Source organism: Apis florea, unplaced genomic scaffold (assembly GCF_048593485.1).
Source record: "Apis florea isolate Af1SG1 unplaced genomic scaffold, ASM4859348v1 contig_3802_pilon, whole genome shotgun sequence".
NCBI lineage: Eukaryota > Metazoa > Arthropoda > Insecta > Hymenoptera > Apidae > Apis > Apis florea.
The window spans coordinates 1,400,825-1,424,811 of NW_028256863.1; the positions used below are offsets into that span (position 1 = coordinate 1,400,825).

Consider the following 23,987-nt stretch of genomic DNA (forward strand, 5'->3'; position numbering starts at 1 on the left):
CAAGCAATTTCAGATATCAGATCGAAAAACGGTTCTAGACTCTACTTGCCACCGCTAGGCAATAATTTGTGTAACAACAAACGTATCATTTATCGTAATACACGAAGCGAAGAGAATTTTAATGCGGATCCCGGAAAATATAAACTTCTTAAGTGGTAAATGACGACGTTAATCGGACATTGTATGCAGGCACCGTTAATTTTCATCTCGATATAACAAATTAATAACAATTTTCAATGTTACTTTCATTTTCAATTAATATTTTATATACTCGTTCAAATTGTGATGAATAAGTTACGATAACCGATCGTAACGATTGTTCCTAATTAATAGTGAATAATTATTGAATTACAAAAACGAAAAAAATATTTTCATCGCTATTTCCTTTTTTATCTTTCTCTTCCTTTTTTTTTAAACGTTTCGTTTTGTTTTTTTTTTTTTATCAACTATAATCTACAATCCGATAGACGCTTAAGAAGTGTGATATCGATGAAAAGAGACGCATATAAATTTTTTTAAAAATATTAATATTTTTTTCTTTTTTTTTTTTTTTATTTCGCATTCATTGTTAAAATTATATAAACGGTTGAAAAATATATCGAGATATTATGATTTCTATATCGTACAATTCGTACCTATACATAACAACGTTTACATTTGATAAATGCTGCATGGAAAAAAAAAAAGAAAAAAAAAAGATTTATCCAGGGAACAAGGTAAAATGGCGGATATATTAACGTGTTATATGATTGTATCACGAAGGATCGAGCAATCCCCCCTCCCCCCACCCCTCCCCCTCCTTTACCCCTTCTTTTCCATCATTTCAACGACGATCACAGTATCAACGGCACGATTTCACTTTGTTGAGTGAACAAGTCGAACAAAGCGAACAAAGCGCGCAAGAGTCCAAACTTCATCGCGAACAATTATCGCGATAGCAGTGCGAGTACGCGTGTTTACGTTCTCTTTGGAAGAAATTTTTATTCGGGGGGATTTTTTTTTTTTTCACTCCTCTTACTTAATTAACTTAAAATTCGATTATTTTACACATTTGGTCTTGGAAAAAGTTTATCGAAATTTGGCATGGAGAAAGGTGTGAATGCAGAGAGAAATGAAAATATATATATAACTATATCCATTATTCTCTAACGCGTCTAATAATTATTCCTTCTTTTATCTTGTTGGAATTTTTGTATATATAGAAAGGATCGTTTAATAATAAAGTATACAACAGAAATCAAAGTTGAATTTTTCATAAAAATTCGATTTACAAGGCAAACACGATTTGGCGTTTTACTTTAAAGTTTAAAATTCTCAAGTTACCTTCAAGTCCTTCTTTAACTTTAAAACAGCTATCTTAAAAACTAACTTAAATTCTTAAATTTATTCATCGTCCGATATGCGATCGATGACGATTGAACAATCGTCGTGAAAGGGATGACGATACGATTAAATCTGGAATGGAATCGTTGTATAAATACATTATAATATGATATTTCGTATAAATTAATTTCCTTTTTTTTTTCTTTTTTTCTTTTCTTCCTTCTTCTTCATTCAAAAAAAAAAAAAACTCAGAGTCATCACGAGACGCGTTATCGAACTCGAAAAGGCTCGTCGTGACGACATTACAGAGACGGATGTTTAACCAAGTTTAGAGTGATTGTGACAATATATAAAGGCGAGGATTCTCTCACCGTTTATAGCATCGTTAAACGTCGAAACAAGAATGGTGGTGGTTGAGTTCAGAGGATTCTAATGGAACTTATATCGTAAAACCGGACGTACATTCGACGTTCCAGAAGGGATACCGTTTAAGAGGTGACTGACTAGTGTGCTAATATTGCGTATACATATGTAAATATAAAATTAGTAGTAGTGATAATGATAGTAGTAGTAGTAATAATAGTAGTAGTATCAAATAGGTTTTCCATCCACAAACCTTATAACAAACGGCATAATTATTATTGTTATTATTATCATTATTATTATTATTATTATTATTATTATTATTATTATTATATTCTATTATTATTATATTCTATTATTCGCAAATATGTACAATGAAATCGCGTTTCACAGAATCCCTCCTCCTTCCTCTCCCGTTTAGTAACCGAATACTAAACGAATCGTCGTTTGTAACAAAAAACTGTACGTGTATATACGTGTGTGTGTATATATATATGCGCGCGTATATACTTTCTTCGCTCAACAAGAAGAAGAAGAAGAGACAGCAATCCAGCAGTTTGTCGGGCGCACAAGAAAAATTCGTGAACACAAACTCGGATATCGACATGTGACAACAACACAAGAAAAAGAAGAAGAAGAAGAAGAAAGAAAAAAAAAAAAGAAAAAGAAAACTCACTGTATAAATCGTCATAAAAATTCGATCAACAATTCGTTGTCAACTTTTTTTTTTTTTTTTTTTTCTTTTTTCCTTTTCATCTCTTTTAGGAACACTGGCGGCAACACTCGATCAATCCTACCACGCGAATCCAACGCACGTAGAACGCACCTCTTTTTTTTTCTTTCTTCCTTTCTTTCATTCACTCATCCATCCATTTCTTCTTCCCTCTCCTCCTTTCGAATTTTCCATCCGTCGACCGAATCAACCATCGTTTTCTTCCCTCGAGGGAGGGGGGAGGGGCGATCTCAAGGCGTCTTGACTAGATTCTCACCGTTCGACGTTCTCGTGATGAGTATAGGCGTCTTTGGCACGCTGTCAGGATTCTCTTGGACCGTGATCTTCACTCTCTGGGCGCCAGGGCTCAACGGGGGCTGCTGTTGTTGTTGTTGTCGTTGTTGTTGCAACACACAATCCTCCACGGCGTTCTCCCTCGACGCGTCTCCATCGATCGAGTCCCTCCTGCTCCTCCTTCCCCGCGAAGGGGATCTCGGTCTCACCTCAGACTCGGTTACGGCGCTTCTCTTCGGTATCTCGGCGGTGATCCGACGATCGTTCGAGACCTTGATCTCGTCGCGATCTGTTTCGGGGTCGACGACGAGGGGGGCGCTCTCCACGTTCCCGTTCGAGGCGACCTTCGCCTGCGCCCCCGCGTTGGCCGTCTCCAACAACGCTTTCTGCATGTCCTTCAACTCGGTCCCGTTCTCCACGTCCCCCCGTTTCCTCCTCCTCCTGCAGAACCCGCCCTTGTACGCAGCGAACCCGATCAGCGTGGCGAGAATTGCCAAAAGGGCGGCAAGCACCACGTACGAGCCCATCCCCTTCTTCGATTGCCTGGTAGGCGAGGCCAACTCGTCCCCGTTCCCCTCCCCATCCTCGTTCGCGATCTTCATGTTCCCCAATTTGCTCGATTCGTTTACACCCGGGACGAGGATGATCTCGGTTGTGGTGATGGTGGCCGCGATGCTGCTGCTCGTCGACGTTTTATCCTCCTCCTCCTCCTCCTCCCCCTCCTCCTCTTCCAACCCCTTCTCCCCCTTGGTCACGTCGATGAATTGCTCCTCCTCCAGGTCGGGGCCAGCCTCGTTCGTCGAGCTGGTGCTCTCCTCCGTCGTTCCCCAAAGTATGTTGTACAGGCCGTCGAACAACGAGAACCCCTCTTCCTCTTTTTCCCTCGATGGATGGGTCGAAACCAGCCCCCCGGTTCCCGAACCCTCCATCCCCGAGCCCTCCACCTCCTCCTCCTCCTCCTCCTCGTCCAAAGAGCCTGAACCCTCGGTGGGATAGAACAGGCCGTCCTCGTGTATCTTCTCGTTGGCGAACGTCTTCGACGACGGCTGCTCCTCCTCCTCCTCTTTCACCTCGCCCGCCCTGGTCGAGGTTTCAGCTTGGGAGGGGGACTCCACCTCCTCGAAGAAGGGGGTGGAGACCGGGGGTGGGGGCTCGTCGATCTCGCGGAACGGGGTCTCGCTCTCCGCTCGGATCGTGGTCGAATCGACGATCCGTATGATCTCCATGCTGTCCTCCCCCTCCTCCTCTTTCTCCTCCTCCTCTTCCTGCTCTTGCTCCTGCTCTTCCTCGTCGTCGTCGTCGTCGTCGTCGTTGTCGCGTTTGTCGGACGAATCCCCGGAACCGTCGTGATTCTCGTCACCCTGATCGTTCTGCATCCCGAGGAGATCCTGCTCCTCGAATCGGCAAACGATCGCGGCGTCCAACTTTTGCAGGGGGATCCCCTTCGACATGGCCGGGGACGCGCATGTAATATTCCCCCCCAACTTCACTCCACTGTTCACTAACAGATCCCTGGTCGCGAGAGTGGCGCAGTCGCATCGAAGGGGATTACCTTGGAGATCGAGGTGTTTGAGGAACTTGAGCCGGCCCAGTTCGGGAGGCAAGTGTTGAAGACGATTTCCGCGAAGGTTGAGGCTGTGCAATCGGTCGAGTCCGTCCATGGAGCCCGTTTCTATATCGCGGATACGATTCTCGGCTAGGTTCAAGCTTGTCAGGTTGGAGAATCGTCGAAAGGTGCTCGCCTTTATCCTTTCCAGGGAGCCATTCGACAGATCTAGGTCGCGGAGGCCGGTGACGACGTCCGACGGGTGGAGGTTCGGCTCACTCACGTGCTCCTTCATCGAGTTCTCGAGCTCGATTTCGATGTATCTGAAGTCCTTGAAGGTCTGGCAACGTGCACTCGTTCCGTTCTTTACCACGCACAACCTCTCGAACGATTCCGCGTGATCCGAGAGGATGAAGAGCAATGATAGGAGCACTGTCGTTAACATTTTCTCTTTCTCTCTCTCTCTCTCTCTTTCTCTGATCCGATTCACACCTGTCGAAAGAGAAAGGAAGATATGATATTCGTTAATATATATATTCGATGGTTTTTGTGTTTTTAATAAGAAGTTGAATGTAATTGGTTAAATAATTCCCTATTTTTCCCCAGAACTTGGTTGGGGGAATAAAATTCGCGAAGAATCGGAACATAGATAATATTTCACACTTGTCGAATGGGAAAAAAAGATATAATATTCGTTAGAAACGATACATTTATAGAAATGATAATTTCTGTGTGTTTTTTTAAGAAGTTGAATGTAATTGGTTAAATAATTCCCCAGAATTTTCGAACTTGGTTGAGGAAATAAAATTCGGCGGAGAAAGGGCGCGAAGAATCGAAACACAAATGGCGATTCACACCTGTCGAAAGAGAAAGAAAGATATGTATTCGATCGAATCGATATATTCGATAATTTTGTGTATGTTTTTAAGAAGTTGAATGTAATTGGTTAAATAATTCCCCAGAATTCTTGAACTTGGAGGAATGAAATTCGGCGGACAGAGGGCGCGAAGAATCGAGACACAGATGGCGATGCTGTCGACGGTTATTAGTCGGTGAAATCGATACGAGATAACTTTCATCGTGGTTATCTCGTGGTCGTAATTTTTTTTATTAATTACATTCGTGCATCGATACGAACGAAACAAGGGCGAACAATGGTGTCAATTATCCGAATTATTGCCTCGAACAACAAAGGGCGTTTGATTCGACCGGTTTCAAGGCGTACAAAGAACTCATGGTGTGCAAGTTGCCTCCTCCCTCCCCTCAGGCTAACTAGGTGATTACGATCGAAGGAAAAAAGTGGGTTTCAGTGCTTGTGCGTTTCTCCGTGAAAGCTTCGAACGACAACGACGACGACGACGACGAGGTTTCCTCGAAGAGAGTGTGAATATATGGAAATCGTCGAACGATGACGTCATGTCCGCGCGAATAATATGCAAATGTGAATGTAAATAACGACGAAAGTAACGTGGTCTTGTCGTCAGCTAGTCTACGAATCTAGAGGCTAGAGACTGAATTTACGTGATTGGCATTCTACGTGGGATTAAAAGATAGCGTGTCTTTAATTTCTTTTTTTTTTTTTTTGCTTTTTTGCATTAATGATTTTCTTATATTTATAATCTTTATATTATATGATATATTTAAATATTCGTTAAGTACAAGTTTATTGATACATTCCACGAGAATGATGTGTTATATATATATATATATATATATATATATATACGTCATAGGGATTTCCTGTTCTACGAGAGAAAAAATATTGAATTTGTAACTCGTTTTTAACGGTCGTCAATATGCAATAGTTGTGTTAGCCTTCGATTTTTCGTGGAATTAAACATAAAAAAAAAATGTTCGATGTAAATTTAGATTTAGAATAGATGACTAATAATGCAAATATAATCGAGAGAGTTCAAGCACTCTCGAGAATTATTTTTCGCAAATATTATACAATTACTTGACAAAATGGAAATTAAACGATCGACTTGTGATTCTCATTTGTGAAAAAAAATATTCTCGATATCAATATCTCTTCAAAATTTATTTACTCGCTCGTTTGTGATAAATTTCTCAATTCTCGAAATTCTCGTTTATCGAACTAAAATTTAATAATTGAAGTTATTTCGGTAATTGATTATTCGAAACGTAATAATAACGTCAAACGGAATTATAAGAAATGTTATTATCGAGTTGTTTTAATAAATAATTAAAACTTAAAATAACTTCATCAAATTTGCATTCTTGCACATCGTAATCTAAACGGTAGATATTTCCAAGGTATCAAAAAATATTAATGTTTTTTTATAATATGAATTTTATATCCTTGAATTAAGTTAATATATTGAAATATAGAATTGAATTACTTATATTATTAGTTTTAGGATATGAAGTTTATTCAATTTTATTCGCAGGTTGAATTTCAAATTATAATTATGCAATTATAGATTCAATTACAATTAATATCGAATAATTTCATTCGAGAGTAATTTATTTATTTTTAGATTAATATTATTAATCGAGGATTTTTACTTTTTTAGAATTTAAGAATTATCGAAATAATATTAAATTTGTAATTTTGGTTTTATCCCTTATACTTAATCCTTCTTAAAATAAATCCTTCTCTCTAAAAATATTAATTGAATTAAATCGAATACTGTTTGATTTAATTGAGATTGGTAAATCTGGATTTATAATTTTCGAATGTTATAGAAAAATATTTTGATTTTTTTTTATCTGAATATAAATAGTATAAATATTACACTTATAAGATTAATTTTAAATTTAATATTTTTTCGATTTAGCATTTTGATTCAATTATATTTATTTTAATTCATCTATTTCATTGCTTGTTCAATTATTCGTGCACGGGAATAAAATTTATAATATTATATTTTAATATTATAAATTTATATAATTAATATTTGTATTATTATACACGAAAAAAATTTGTAACAAAGAAATTTAGCGATATTAGTGACGTGAATAGCGTAAAAATTTGCTCGTCGAGTGATCGATCTAAAGTCCAACCAACGCATCGCTTACGATTATCATACTTCTCACAATTTATACGCCTAAAGTAGAAACAGATGCAACTTGTTGATAGAACTTAAGCAGCCACGTAACGCGTCTTGGGTTTGTTATCGCGTGGATGGAGATAGATCATGGCTAATAAGGATTTTCCAATTGGCAAGCATAAATATTCCTTTTGAGATCATTCTTTTTTTTATTTTAATTTTAATTTTCACCACGTTTTAACAGGAATAATACCTACTGTTTCAGTTTCGATCAGATAAGTAGTCTCAGCAACACCGCAGTTTTGACAGCATCTGAAACGAAAAGAGATTAAAAGTACATATAAATAGTATGAATAATTGAATATATGAAAATGTTGCAAGATGAATATTCATATACAAGTAATAAGCCTATCAACAAATTTTTTTAATCGGAAGAAATTGACAATGTATCCAATTTAACATCGAATTTCCATCTTCGATGTAAAAAGAGATTTTACGATTTTGATAAAATAATTAAGCGCTGTGCTGTCATTCAGATGGATTCCTCTTCGATTACGTAACATCTTTACGCGAAAACGTAAGAAAAAATATCCGTTTTCCCAAGCGGAACGATGAATAATGGAAAGGAGCAAACTTCCTTGCGATTCTTGTGAAAATTGAAAAGTCAGAAAAGGAAAAAAAGCAAAGAGTGATTCACGAAGGTGAATCGCTTCGAAACACGTGATATATAAAAAATTATTTTAAACTTAATATTTTTTGGATCTAATCATTTCGATCAATTATATTTATTTTAATTTCATTGTTTTAGTTATTCGAGCTGGAGCAATATTACCTCGAATTCGTTAAATTAATAATATATGTTAAACTGAGGTATTAATATTAGTAATAATTCATATATTTATATTATTATACGTGAATACACGAATAAAAAAATTTTTCGAACAGAAATTTAGCAATGTTAGTGACATCAATTGCGTAAAAATTTTCTCGACAAGTGATATATGTAATAATATAATATTAGTGACATCATTGCTACAAAAGTTTGCTGGACGAGTAATATAACGCATAATCGTGTGTACATATACATATACACACGATTATAGCGGGCAAGGTAGGTTTCTCTTAATGTTTGGTAACATTCTCGCATACTTTTATATATTTCTCAATTCTTGCTTTCTTGCACACGACAACGGCATGTCTCCCGGCAAACATTTACCATTTTCTTCGGGTTCAAAGAGCAAACGTTATTACGCTTGAAGCAGTGTGTGCCATATATGCTAACACAACACAATTACACGTTACAGTTTCTCATTAATCTACGTAAAATCCAATTTTTTCTTTTTTTTTTTTTTTTCTCTTTTTTTCTTTAAGAAGCAACGTTTCAATCCAGTTTTTTTTTTTTTTTTTTTTTTTTAAGATTAATTTATCGAGACAGTTGTAATGGCAGAATAATAATTTATTCGAAATTTATTCATTCCTTCCTTATTCTTTTTTTTTTTCTTTTCATTTTAATTTATGCAAACAATCACGATACAAACAAGCGCGAATGTTCATGATCGTGCAAGTCCATTATCCACCGATAAGAAATTGTTTATCGGAGACGTTCGCGTATAATTGTCGTACGAGTTTATGAATAATAGATCGTAGAGTAATTACACCTTTTTTTTTTTTTTTTCATTTTGGATCGACTCGAACTCTGTGGAAAATTGTTTTCTCGTGTACATCGTGTGAAGTAATAAACACAGTTGAATACAATCAACAAAGCATTTCTCCACTGTATGTCGCATTGGATAGATGTCCAATAAAATTGGATAGATGTTTAAGATGATGTCCAATGCGATCCAATGTCTATAGGATTTCGCGATTAATTTAGAGAGAAAATACGCGAGGAATGGAGGACGAAACAACGTTCAAGCTTCAAGGTCGTTCGTCTCGTTCACACCTATACGACTATTGGCCTAAATAATCGATTGGGTCCGAGGAAGATAAGCGTTGGTTAGGTTAGAATGGCCAAAAAAAGGAGGGAAAAAAATTATTTAACGAGCATCGTCTTAATCTTGAAATTTTTCATTGTATCAATAATAATAAAGGAACGACACTCATTTGGAAACTTTTTGTTCACTGACGCAAAGGAAAAGAGAAAGAAAAGATATCTTAGAATTAGTATACTGTTTGAATCAAACAGTTCAGAAAGAATAAATTAAATTCTAACGAATTTAATCCTTCGATTAAATGATTCTTTTATTTATTTGACGTATATAATTTCTTTTTTTCTAATTTATTCATCATAATTTTCGTTCCTAATTAATAAACTTATTTCAAATACTTGATCCTTCATTCTGTACAATTATTTATCATTAAATAATGATTATTCCTATCTATCCTATCCACGCGAATCTTAATTCACCTTCGTCGTTAAATAATAACGTAATGATGATAAATTTAAAAAGAGTTAATAAATGAAATCAAAATCTCCATAAATCTTGACGGAAATTCGAAGTGTAGCGTAATTATCGATTCCTCCTCGCTCGTTCGCAAACGATGGAACGTTATTTCTCAAAGATTTTTCACTCGAGGATGAGGTGAAGTGACAATGGGGTTACCGTACGGATGACCAGGAAATTGGAAGTCGTGACGAACGGCTGGCAACGAGCATACACACCCGCTTTGGTCACGGCTCGACTCTTTTTTTTTTTTTTTTGCCGGTTGCAGCGGCTGCTAACGGTACATTCACGGCCTCGTGGTCCAGTTCACCACGTGTTTCTAGACACAGGGGAGGGGGAGGGAGGCGGGCGAGGCAATTCCAGAAGTCGATTCACGAGGTCGTGCACCTTTCGATACACGGGAAGACGAAAGTGTCCGCGGATGCGAGAGCTCGGCTTCCTTCGTTCGAGATCGAGGAACAGGCGACGATGACTCACCCCTCCCTCTTCCTTTTTTTCCTTCTCCTCTCCTCGAATCTTTAATCGATAATCCCGCGTCTCATCCTTATCTCGCGGTGAATCATTCAGCCGATGATCTCGATCTTCGAAGTGTGCGAATAGATTATGCTAATCCGCGGGGGGACGTGTTTTGTGTGTGTGTGTGTTTTGTGTGTGTGTGTGTGTGTGTGTGTGTGTGTGTGTGTGTGTGTGTGTGTGTGTGTGTGTGTGTGTGTGTGTGTGTGTGTGTGTGTGTGTGTGTGTGTGTGTGTGTGTGTGTGTGTGTGTGTGTGTGTGTGTGTGTGTGTGTGTGTGTGTGTGTGTGTGTGAGGACGACTTTGAACCGTGACTTTGAGGAGAAATGAATTTCGCGAAAACAACGGATAATTTGCTTGCAGTTTCCGGGAAAGGAAAATCAAGTTTTAGATAAAATTTGTTTCATCTGTCGTCTTTACGCAATTATTTGTGTATAAATTTACGCGTAACGCACGTGCATTTTTGCCAAGAGATACCTAGAATCGCAAGAGGGAGAGGGGAAAAGAGAAAAAGAAAAAAACAAGTTGAGAGAACTATTATTATTATTAAAACGGATGATCAATTATTTCTTCGTGTTATAGTTTTTTCTCTGAACTATATAATTATTGAATTGAATGTCATTACGGACAGGAAGCAATCTTTTTCTTTTTTTTTTTTTTTTTTTTCACCAACGATTAAATATCGAACATTGTACTAATTCTTGTAATACTTCGATAAATAGCGCTTAAGTATCTCCAAGATCGAGATTATAATCCGTATAAATTGTAAAAATCGACGAAGAATGGAAGAATCTTGTTCAAAAAACTTTGTGTAATTGAAGAAAGTTGGTGGGCGAGGGGAAGAGCGAAATTTTCGTTGTAAACGAATGGAACATAACGAACGACTGTTTCCTCCATAGCGCCATTATTTCGCCGAGATTTACACGTAAAGCCATCGCGATGGCATAGAGGAGCAATTACTTCGAACGTGATAGATTAAAATTAGCAAAAGGGAACAGGCGCAGCTGTACATAATTATCGCGCGGATATCGGACGCGACCGTGGATTCAACAAATGCAATATCCATTTAAAGCGGCAGTTCTTAACCTGTGATCCGCGGATCCCCCAAGGGGTCTGCCAACTCTTCGAGACGAGCGAATGAGTTACTAGGAGAAAGCACGCAATATTTCTCGCTTTATTTATTCCCGTTGTATACTATTTTTCTTCTATTTTATTTATCCACCGAATGAAATATTGCCGTCGATTGTATGTAGTTTTCTAAAAAAAGAAAAGAATTCAAAAGAGAAAGAAAATTAAAAAAATTCTCTTACACGTTTTTGAAGATTGAGAGTGAGAAGTGAACAATGCCAATTTTTCGGTCGTGCAAAATAATTATTCCGAAGGAAAATCACTTGAATTGAATTCAAAAAAAAAGAAAAATCAAAATTTCAACAATTCAATTCAAATATGTGTGCATTTCAGAGCTAATGAGCAATTTTTTATGCGATATTCTAAAAAAAAAAAAAATTTAAAAGCTTGAAAGAAGCTGAGTCAATTTAAAGAAACGTCAAAATGTTTCGAGCATACAACACCTCGACGCGCAACGACTACGAGGATAAGGCAGTACGTACGCTCGAAGAAGGAAAAAAGGGAAGAGAAGTGGGAACAACCGAGGAAAAAGGAAAGCGGTGTGCGAGGGAATGCGGGCTGGCAATAAGCAAGAAGGAGGAAAGAGACGGAAAGATGGAAAAAAGAGAGACGCAGGCCACACAGGGAGAGTGTCTCAACCACACAGGTATCGCGGTATCGATGGCAGCCGGTCGTGCGAAACGATTAGCAAACCGTAACGCACCAGAAATCAACCTCGGGGCCTATACGTCAGAACAGGTCAATCAACTCGATGTAATCGGAAATAACGAGCAATATTTGTTTTTCTAACGAGCTTCCCCTAGTTACGAGCTCGCCGCTTTCGATTAATCATCCGCAGTCGATAAAAATCCAGAGACTATGCAAGTGGAATATATAAGTGCCAGATGAAAATTACTAGATTGTTCTTTTAATAGTGGATATTCGATTTGAAAGTTTTAATTTCGAATGTTAAAAAGTATTTAAAAAGAATATTATTAGAATGTTATCGACAGAGAATAATCGATAAAGAATGTTACTAGGATATTATCGATAGAGAATAATCGAAAAAAGATTTATTATAGGACATACTATTATTATCGGATATTATAAAGAATATTAATATTTACAAAGAATTCTGAATGTTAAAACGTATTGGGAAAAAAAGATATTTGAATTTAGACATTTTTCGCAGAATCATTATGAAGAATAAAGTTTTTCAGATTTATTCATATATCAAATCATAACCTATTTCGATTAACTTTGACATTTTTTCCCCCTAGTTTAACCAAAACAGAATGAATTGTAGTTTATGATGTGACATTTTTTTTTTCTTTTTTAATTTTTTATAAAATATGTTGCAAAATTATATTAATATAAAATATAGATAAAATAAACCTGAAAGATTGATAAGAATAAACTAGTCAATTATTCAAATTGAAATGTTATCTGTATCGTATAACCGTATAACGGTATATCATGACAATTTCTCTATCGCAAGTTTAACTTAACTTATCGCAAGTCATTGCATTCTATAGTCAATTTTGCAATTTGCACTTGCACAGGAAGACAAGATACAAATCAAAAGAATTCTAGTTTCTCTTATAAATAATTGATTTATATCAAAAGATTTTTATCTCAACATAACCTAAAGAATTAATTATCAACTTTACAATTATCATTTAAGTTTAACAAGTTATTTGTAATACAATAAAAAAATAATATTTTTTTATCGCGACATAAACTGGTTTTCTATAAATTGAAAACTGTAACAACCGTAGAATGGCAGTTAAATTATATATTTTTTATAATTTAAAAATTTATCCTTCATGCTTATAACCGTATGTACTTGAATATATTTGCATTAGAAGAATCAGAATGGTCAGTTACTTTTCTTATTTGCAACTGTTTAATAAAAGCAATTAAGAGCGATATGTCGCTGTGACATATATTTCGTAGTGAAACAAAAGACTCGAATGGCTGTGCGCATGATTCGGCCGAGAATAAAGAGCGAACTAAATGTTCCAAGTGGTTCTTCTTATACGATAACAAACATGGAGAATTAAAAAATGGTTACAATTGCTTCTGACCATCGAAACACAATTTCTACTTTTAAAATAATGATGATTCGATGTTGCGTCGTGTTGATCTTTTTCACTTATAACTTGACACGTTGAAATTGAAATATAATAATAATTAATTATAATAGTATTAACTTTCTTGTCTGTTCTGGAATCATCCATATCCACTCACTTTTCTAATTAATCCGTGATTACATTATGTAAGCATGTCAATGAATTACCCACAATGATTGAGAGACTTCCTCTCTTCGTTTATTGTTCACTACGATTCTTGATTCAAGGTTTCAGAAATATATTAATTATTTCCATTTGAAAACACAAAGTCAACTTGTAGAAAGGAAAATAATATTTTTTTTTTCTCAACGACTTTATCATCTTTCTACCTAATAACTTTTTATTTACATGAAAAAATAAATTACGCGGTGTAATATAATTATAAATTTAATTACAAATGCTTATGCTTACAAATTAAAATAAGATTTATTAATGGCATTGAAAGCAAAGATATGAATCAGAATACTTTTTGTAATGGAATATAGGTCAACTCGATTTCCATATTATTTTAAGAATTACAAACTACGTTAGGGATAACGTCCTCAAAACCTAGCCTTGTTATCCTTCTGGTGACGATTCAACTTTAAGATCGTCTTACGATTACATTCAATTAACCAGTCGACCTTAACGCTCCCTATATATTTATCTATATAGCATGAATACAAGAGTACGTGTTTAGAAATAATTTCTTTAAATATTTACATGTGAAAATAAAACCATGTATTCAGAATTTTTTTAAATATTTATGAATGCTTTCCTTCGAGACAAAAACAAAAATAACTCTAGTTGTATTAGTAAAACAGCTATTATCGATGCAATTTTTTATTTGAAAAAGTTAGAAAATTTTACTTATTTTCATGAATAAGAGAAAAAAGTAAAAGAAATGATTTTTCATCTTAGAAATTAAGTAGAACATATATTATAATTGGGAAAAAATAGAAAGTAGAAAAGGTGATTTTTCATCTGAAAAATTTCTATCATGTATATAACGAGAGAAAGTGGAAGAAGCGATTTTTTTTTTCTCTCTTTAAATTAAAATTAGTAAATTTGTATTATGGATAGATGGAAAAAAATAAAAGTATGACTAGCTAATAACCATTGTTCCATCTAAATTGGCCGCAGGGTCAGTTGAATCACGGAAGCAGACATATCGCACCTCGTTACAACCGATTCATGTATAGTAGCAAAAAAGGTCGTTTAATGAAGTCAAATCGTGATACCACGTATATGATGCACTCACTTCATTCAACTTTCATCCGTGACCTGTACTTAACAGGAAGAGATCCGTTGATCTCGTATGCAGACGGCTTGTCTCGTATGAAATCAGATCTGAAAATGTTATTGTAACACCTCGATCGTTTTTCAGCTTGGTAATCGGCACACGTCTATCAAGAGATTGTGTAATTCAATCTAATCAATTGAAAAATATGAAATTTAAACGAAAGGCCTGTGAATAATTAAATTATTATGTTATTTTTATTAAATTATTGAATTAAATTTTTTCGAAATTAATTCTTATTATTTAAAAATCGTAACAATTTAAACGATATATATTTGATAGATGTTTCTCTTAATAAAAAAAAAAAATCTTACATGATGTTTCTTTCATTAATCCTATAATAAATTAAACAAAAAATAAAAAATAAGATATAAATAAATATCAACTTATATTATAAATTTTTAAAAAGGAAAGAAAAAAATATAAGAATCGGTACAAGGAGTGTAAATCTTATCTTATCTTATCTTACGCAATCTTCCAGAGTTAGCGTACGCGAATACATGGTTTCTGGTACGCAAGAAATATTCGAATAATCGAAAATTTCATATTTCAACTGTTTTATAAATACAACATTGATCCAAACGATATCCAATTTTGCAAAAAATTCCAAAATCTATAAAAGAAATAATAATAGCAAATAAATAAATAATAACAGGATTTATAAATATTTAAAGAATTCAAATAATATATTTTCAGAACGTTAAATATTTAACATATACTGTGTATTAATAATTGAGTATACATGTAAAAAATTCATTATCGAAAGTTAAATGATTTTATTATTCGTGGCACGTTCGCTTTGATCTCATATTATCTTATTTTTTTTCAGTTTTAAAAATATAATATTCATATAATTTGTGTATACATTATATTTTTTTAATAGTTTCGTAATAGAGATGATAAAATTTTATATCTAAAATTATAGTTTGCATATTTTGTTTGATTATTTTAATGAGAATCATATATCAGTTATATTTAAATGTCAAAAAAAAAAAAATATTCAATTACCAAATCATTTTTCTTGATGATACTACGCAAATAGTCGATTATCATTTTCTGCTCGTCCAAATAATTGGATTATCATTTCCGGTTTTCGATAAAAACTTCAAGGTGTATCGGTATATTTTAGCATGTCCCACGATACGTGAATTGTGCAACGTACTGTATCGTGTTATTACAGAATTTCACCGTATACAACTATATCTCGTCGTCCTCCATTGATTTCGCATACCGCCAACCGCAAATATAATGTAGACTACACACGCACTGTCACTAACTGTTTCGAACAACTGAAAACACGAATAGTATGAGAACCGAATGAAGAAAATGGACAATTGACCGATCGAAGATAAAATAAATATGCAGAGGTCATAGATCATTTCTATCGACTTTGGAATATCAGCATTGTTAATATCGTTACCAATGTCTTTTCATAGTTTACTACTATCACTAGATCGTACACCAGTAACTCTTCATTTTTTTATTTCTGATAATTATTTCCTTGAGTGTTGTAATAAATATTGATAAATATTAATAACGTATTTTTTCAGTAATTGCTTTGATAATAGAGGTTATGTTTAAGTATTCGTTATATGAAAATCGCTGAAAGTACACCAAATTAAACTAAATTAATTTTTTTTATTCTACGATACAAGCACAATAAGTATAATATTTATAACAGAAGAACAAGTGTCCATTTTAATCATCCATAACTGTTGCTTTACAAGCTATTCCTAATAACACGATTCTCTTTACGACGCCATCAGAATTTTTAACAATCTTTATATCCATCTTATATACCTCTTACAACTTGTTTTTCGCATCTTATTCTTTCTCCTTTTTCCTCTCGTTACCTTTCAATTTCCTATTTCGTTATTTTTCATCTTTCACGTGCCAGTTATTGCGTCAATGCTCTCCCGTTCGAAGGTACATAACCTTCGCGGAAGATTCATGCGTACATTACTTACTCGACACGTGCGTTAGGAGACGCGAGTGAGAGATTCATGAATTAACCAAGATGAGTAACAACGACCTCTCGCGGCTAATTGCCTCCATATTTCTGTATAGTTTGAGATGTTTAGACATTGCCTTTCAAAGAACAGTATAACGGATAAGCGAGCTTGCGGTTTTGCGGGATCACATTTAATCGCAGGTTTTGTAATCAATATCGAAACGTGGTTTTCATAAAAATGATAACATTCGAGCGATTTCTATCGATTATTTGTAAATCGAAATCGGATATAATTGTGAAGATATTTTAAATTTAATGCTTTGTAGATGAATATCGCTACATCGATATCAAAGGTATAGTTGAAATTAAAAAGTTAAAAATTAAATGAAATTAAATAAGTTATAATATATAATACGATGTTTAATTATTGGTAATCAAATTGATTTCATTTCATTTTGTAATGATTGCGAAATTTTGTTATGAAATTTCTTTATGTATTTGATATAAAAAGGTTAGATTGTTTTCTAATTTTCTGCAGTTTCTGCTGTTTCACAGCAGAAACTAGTATATTTACATTTTTCTATCAATGCTCTTACGAATTATGTTTTCTTTCTATAAGGATTGTTTACTTTACATATAATAAAATCTAACCATCAAATTTTCACAAAACAATATATATTCTTGCATAACTCTATAATATTTAAGTCTTTATAATCTTATTTTATGTAGAAAATATTCTCAATCTCTCAAGAATCAAAATCAACATCCGCAAAGAATTAATAATAAAGTATTAAAATAAATATTTGAATATCGTAATCATTATCAATTTTTTAAATAATCATTTTTACTCAAATTTTTATTTGTTTCGATTACGTAATCGATAATAAAATTAATTATTAATTTCTCAATAAAAATAAATTTATTTATTTTATTTGTTTATCCGTTAGGCTAATTTCAAGCTGAGAACCATTCTCTTTTAATTCATAAAAAATTTTGTATACGTCAAATTCGATTTTCATATTAATGACGAATATAGAACTTCTACTGTATATTTCAATCTATGGTCTCTTTAAAAATTCTAAATAGAGATTAAAAATATAAAAAATTTACGAAATATTTCAAAAAATTACAATCACAATCTAATTTCTACTATTTCTACAGATGTTACAGATGCTACTTAACCTATACAACCTATACACCTATATTAATTTATATTTTTTATATCGTATAAATGATATTAAAAATTTCTACGATGTGAAGCAAAAAAAAAAAAAGAGAGATAAAATTGCGTTATTCTCTGTTTATCATGTATAATAACGATAACACGGAATGATAAAAGCAACGATAAGAAAAACATATATAATATCTACAATCATTTGAAGAAAATTTTTAACTCGTTTGAAACGTGATAATTACGCGTAATGTCACTTATTGATAAAAATACGTGTATTCTTTGGAAAAATTTTCAACTTATCATCTGTCATTTTCAAATTAGTAATAACGCGTTACTTCGCATTTCATTAATTTTTAACTCGTACTATGATCCTCTGTTTAGTCGAAATCGAATAAAATTTTTAAATTCATTTTTTGTAATTGTATAACGTGTTATATAATAATGTGTTTTCTCAGAGAAAAAAAAATGTGAAATGAGGTAAATATTATCTTAATCTTATCTCTTTGTGTTGCAATCAATGAATTATAAAATACATTATTTTAACAAGTTTATCATAAGAGTGAAAGAATTGTGCTACTTACATTACATACATATTTTTTTTTTCTTAGGAGAGCAATGAAGATAAAAGTGACAAATAACCGAATAATTATTATCGTATATATTTAAATAATTAGAATTGTAATAAAAACATATGTATTGTAAAAAAATTTTGACTTTTATTAAAAGCTTTTATTATTGTAACAAAAACATAATAATTTCTGTTCTGATTAATGAAGAGATGTTTTTAAAAAAAAGTACTATTTCATAAAAATCTATAAATATTTGTTTTCATCACCAAAAAAAAAAAAAAAAAAGGCAAGAAGACGAGGCTTAAGAAACAACTAATAAAACTTTGCTTAATTAATGCAAAGACAGCAGAGAAGCAAGTAATAAAAAATACTTTTAATGACGTCATTTGATTTTTTTGTAAATAGCTGGAAATTTACTATGATTTATTGCGTAGATTGAATAATACTCTGCTTTTTTTTTTATTAATTGGACTTCGTATTGAGGTGTTGTATATTTGAATAATCGTAAATCTTTTTTAAAATTCATTAAATAACTTTTTCTACATTTTTCTTACATATATAATTATATAGATATATCAATGAAACATGGGTAATTTGAATTATTTTTAATATTTTTCTATTTCTAGAGAAGAATCATCAAATCGTTTTACGTATTATCGCTGATACTTGATAATTAAAATACAAATTAATCGAGAAACTTATATATTTTGTAACATGTACAAGAAGATAGATAGAAAAATAGAAAAAGGAATAGAAATAGCATTACAAGTATGCTTAAGAGATTTAAAATATTCAAGCCATATGATATTCTTTAATGCTTACAATTTATGGCAACTGTGAAAAAGTAGAAGAAAATATTACAAGTTTGCTGAGATGTAAATATTGAGGTATGTGATATTTTTTTTATGCTTAGAATTCATCAGAGAATTAAAAATCATTTATCTTTTCAGATTTCCATCAGTTATAAATTCTTAATCAATTTATCGAAGTTATAATAGAAATTGCAGGGAAATACCAAGGATCGTAAATTCATGAGTTTATAGCAAAGATAAGATATATAAAATCCACGTTTAATTCGCAAAATTCTTTTAGACACACCTATGAAATAATGGTAAATTAAGAGAATCTATCAACAAGTGTATACAACCATATACAACCATAGCATACTTGCTGCTAAGTTAACATTTAGGTGGTTGTACATTATATTTCTGTTACAATATTTAACAATCCATTATATGCCAATTCACGCGTCACTTGTATGAATTTCTATTATATCAATCATCTCTTAATACCAGCAATCACTTCCAATCAGTATCATCTTAATTAAGTAATGGCAAATCGATGCTTTGAGACGATTGAACATTACACTTCTAAAAAAATATATTTATTATTTCACGTCTTCTTGTTTCAAAGAAGGGCTCGTATCTCTAAGCTGAAAAAGTATTTATCAAAAAAAAAAAAAAAAAAAAAAAGAAAGAAACAAGAATTGATCAAATACTTCTGATTCACATTCCAATATACACACACATATGTATAAAAATAGTTTCAAGACAGGTGAAATTATTTTTGCAACGAGAATATATCTCACGAAAAAGTGTTTTAAGAATAGAAAGATATTCTTCGAATCTTTTACATTAAATTTTTCCATTTATTTTTATTCAGTTAATGGTGTAACTCCAATCGATAGAAAACAGAAGTTCTGCTATAAATTCTGTATTTTAAAATTGGTATAATCACACGGTTATAATACATTAAGGTTAACTGGAGAATATAATAAAAATAATAATAGACGTGTCTTTTTGATAAACTTTTTTCCACCATTTATATATATGAAATAAATTTTTTATAAAATTCGAAGAACGAAGAAGTTTTATGCGTGCATTACACTTGTGTGTATCTTGGATATTCGTTATGCTCGATTGTGAGTAGATATAATACCTGTACGACCTTAAGTTCCTGTCGTGGCCTGGATAAGTATTGTGCAACATGTTAATCAAAAGCAGCATGTAATCCTGAGCCTATTTACAAGAATATCCAACGTCATCGTGATCTTAAGAAAATTAAAGAGTTGTAGAGTTGTTCCGCCCTTGAAATGGAACATTCGTATTTACAGTGGGGCTATTTACAGCCAAAATAACTCGCTATGGAACAAAACCAATACGACGTTGGATGGCCTTTAAGAGATCTAATAATAAACTCTACGTACATGCCTTAAAGAAATGACAATACTAATTTTCATGCAAACTTCGAATCTCGTTATTTATGATGGTATGAAAAAAACGGTGTGTTAAATTATTTATCGAGTTGCAATGATTTTTTTTTTAAAAATATCTATTCACAAACGTTAAATTAAATTGTTAGGTTAGAATAGAAAATTTTTTATCATTTCATATATTAGTATCGAAAAAAATTATTAATTGTCCGATCAAAGAATGCAAATCGATGATAATTTTTCGAAAATTACTACGCTTTCTAAGTCAGAGATTTGGAAAGTATGTCTCGATAGTATGACTAATCGTGATTTACGCGCCGATCCAATCGCACAAACACGTATTGACCAATAATATCTCGTTTCAGAGATGGAAAATATTTTCCATTCACGCGATAAAATAAAATCAAGATTATTATTTATATAACATAAGATGCAATATTCGAATGCATTTGTCATACTATGTAATCGCTATGTAAAGTGACAAACGAACAGTCAATGCCTTGAAAGAAGAAAAGCTATGAATGAATAAGGCAAGTAGTTGTAGGAGTAGCGGAGGTATGTCAACCAATCAGCATCAACGTAACATTTTAGTTTATTATTTAACCTAAAATTTCTCTCTGTTCCCCGCCCTTTTCTCATTCGTTATTACGAGCAATGAATAATTTTGAATAAAATTGAACATTTCAAGTTAATATATATATATATAGTTATTTATCAATTTAATTTTACGATAAGATGTATATTTTAAAAATAATAATTTATCATAGAAATTGAAGTTTCGATATATGGGTATAATCGTAAAATATAATTATTAATCGTTAAAACGTGAAGTTATATGTGCTATTATGCTTTCTCAAATCGGCCAATATAAGTATCCATCCTCCGATTACTTCGAAATATTACTTGCTTGAAACGTTTATTATACTGATAAAGATTTTTCCATTTTATTATCATTCCTTTTTCCCACGTTACGATGACATTTCTGCATATTTATAATTTCATTATTTTATTATATATTATATTAAGTAATTCAATCGAAGTTTAAATTTTCATACATATATGTACGTGATATTATACTTAATTACTGTTAATTCTGTTAATTTCATTTCAGAGACGAAGAAACTATGCGATAACCTATTAGCATTCATCACGAAAGAAAACAAAACCGTCGAGTGACCCCTGCATGTCCCGAGATCGGAGATTTCTGCTCGATTTCCAGGGATTTGTTCAGATTTTTGTAAAAATATGGGTCGCCCGTTAAACGCATGGAGTTTTATCAGAGAAGAGATAAGAATCAAATTTGATTTACACAATTGAGTATAAATAGATATTATTCGTTCAAAGAGTTACAAAGAAAGTGTAGTTAAGTATAAAATACATAAACGGCCATGTTACGTATTATCAAGAAACTAGATTTAGATCGACATCAAAATTGTTGCAGTTATCCTATTGTCCTATCACGCGATAAGAAGCTTTCGTACTGATTAACGTTTTTCATTTCGAAACGAAATTTCACGCCAATTCTTCGCGTGAAGTTTATACAAAATTGATGATACCATCACCAAGATCTAACCGACCATCGATCGAATACCATCAGCAAATATTTTTTATTTAAAAAAATTCTCTGGATATTCCAAATTACTTGCAAGTACCGATTCCTTTCAAGGTCTTACAATCGCTAACGAAAGGAAGAGAAAAATTTATTAAAAAAAAAAAAAAAAAAAGGAAAAGAAATCTAATCTCGAATTAAAAAAATCAATTTTTAAAAAAATATAATTCACACGATCCTGTTCATTAATTTCTCGAAATTGACTCGTTTCAGAAGCCAGGAGCAAGATTTCTCAAGAGCGAAGGCCAGCTTCCCTAGAAGGCTGAGTGTGAAACAACCACGTGTGCTCTTACCTCCTAAATTCCGATCTTTCGTTATGGTATCCTTGAAACGGCAAAAGTATCCTTGAACGGTTCACCAATGCACTGGAAAGTGGGATAGAAGGGAGAGGACTGTCTCCGAGGAAATGTTATCGATGCTTATTGAGAAGGCGTAACACACACTGGAAGATCGTGGTACCACGGATCGTGGTTGGAAAAGAGTCGGTTGATCGAGTTGAAGACGCGCGCGAAGATGGATCCACGATCGAACGGGCGTAAGATACGATCTATCGTAGCCTGAGGCCGAGTTAGGACTGTGGACTCTGACAGACCACGGGCGAGAGAACGTAGCCAGCGAGCAGGGCTGCCAACTCTGGCCTCGCTCTCTCGCGGACCCCACCACGCGATGCACGCTCTTGGTAGCGATAGGTGTAGCGCGATCTGTCTCGAAGGGAACCGGTGAAATCGTACCGGGGGAACCGCCGATCTCTTATGGTTTGTCCTTTAGAAACGTGTGTTGAAATGGTGAATAGGTGACCCCCTGCTGCTTTTTCTTTTCTTTTTTTTCTTCTTGTAGATTTTTAAGTAGATTCATAGTCGAGGATAATTTATTGGGAAGATTTGTAGAGATTTTTGACAAATTTTTGAGATTTTTTTTTTTTTTTTTTTTGGTGAATTTTAAGCATTAGATGTAGAATTTATAAGTGTTGGTCTAAGACACTTTGATGGTAGAATATAGATATTTGGAAATAAGAAATTTTGAATATTGAATTGAAATTGAGTAGAAAGAATATGAATATTAAATATCTTTGATTGAAATTTTAATGATGTGAATCTTAAGACATAAATTTTTAAATAGATAAAGATTGGAAGGATTATGATTAAATGTAATCTAAGATACTTTATATTTTTGACAAGTGATGTGAATTTTAAATATTGAATGAGAACAGTTGAAGTAAAACAGTTTGAGTAAAACGGTTGAAAACAGCTTGATTAAAAGTTGTAACAAAGATAATTATCTATATGGTTCATTGAAAATTTTTGAAATACTTTATGTTGTCGGTAATATAAGATTATATAAAGAATTTTAAATATTGAATGCAGTTTTTGTATTTGAAATTTTGAAATCAATACGTTGAAAAATTAATACAAATAATTTTATTATTATAATTAATATAAAATAATAAATTGAGACAAATAAAAGAAAATTTTCTATATATAGTGTTATAGATAATTATTGGAATAATCGATTATCTAATAAATTTCATTACCTGTTTATTATTATTATTATTATTATCATCATCAATTCACGCTATTCGTGACATTGAAGTTATGATTATAACATTTTATTTCTTATAAGTGTGATATACAAATTCACGTAACAGTTTAAACATCATTAAAAATATATATTCCTATAAAATCACATCAGACTATTGATAGTCGCTTTCTTAAAGCAGAACACTTTTAAAGAAAATTTCAACAGACT

At 32.8% G+C, this 23,987-nt stretch overlaps 1 protein-coding gene and 2 long non-coding RNA genes across 3 annotated transcripts; 2 read left to right on the top strand and 1 right to left on the bottom strand.

Moving 5' to 3' along the window:
* Positions 1-1,171: 1,171 nt before the first annotated feature.
* Positions 1,172-22,876, bottom strand: wdp (Leucine rich repeat protein windpipe). The gene is made up of 3 exons (XM_086916558.1): positions 22,535-22,876; positions 7,510-7,564; positions 1,172-4,730 (listed from the first exon to the last, which is right to left on the bottom strand). The coding sequence occupies exon 3, from the start codon at positions 4,681-4,683 to the stop codon at positions 2,650-2,652; it is 2,034 nt and encodes a 677-aa protein (XP_086772684.1). The 5' UTR covers positions 4,684-4,730; positions 7,510-7,564; positions 22,535-22,876; the 3' UTR covers positions 1,172-2,649.
* LOC147656164 (uncharacterized) lies at positions 7,196-7,908 on the top strand. Its single transcript, XR_015294951.1, has 2 exons — positions 7,196-7,424; positions 7,518-7,908. It is a non-coding gene; the product is annotated as an uncharacterized LOC147656164 (long non-coding RNA).
* On the top strand, positions 16,766-20,277 carry LOC116414203 (uncharacterized). Its single transcript, XR_015294950.1, has 3 exons — positions 16,766-17,030; positions 19,047-19,307; positions 19,371-20,277. It is a non-coding gene; the product is annotated as an uncharacterized LOC116414203 (long non-coding RNA).
* Positions 22,877-23,987: the final 1,111 nt, after the last annotated feature.

Coding starts and splice junctions, on each gene's coding strand:
- wdp (XM_086916558.1), bottom strand. CDS start 4,683: ATGTTAACGACAGTGCTCCTATCATTGCTCTTCATCCTCTCGGATCAC.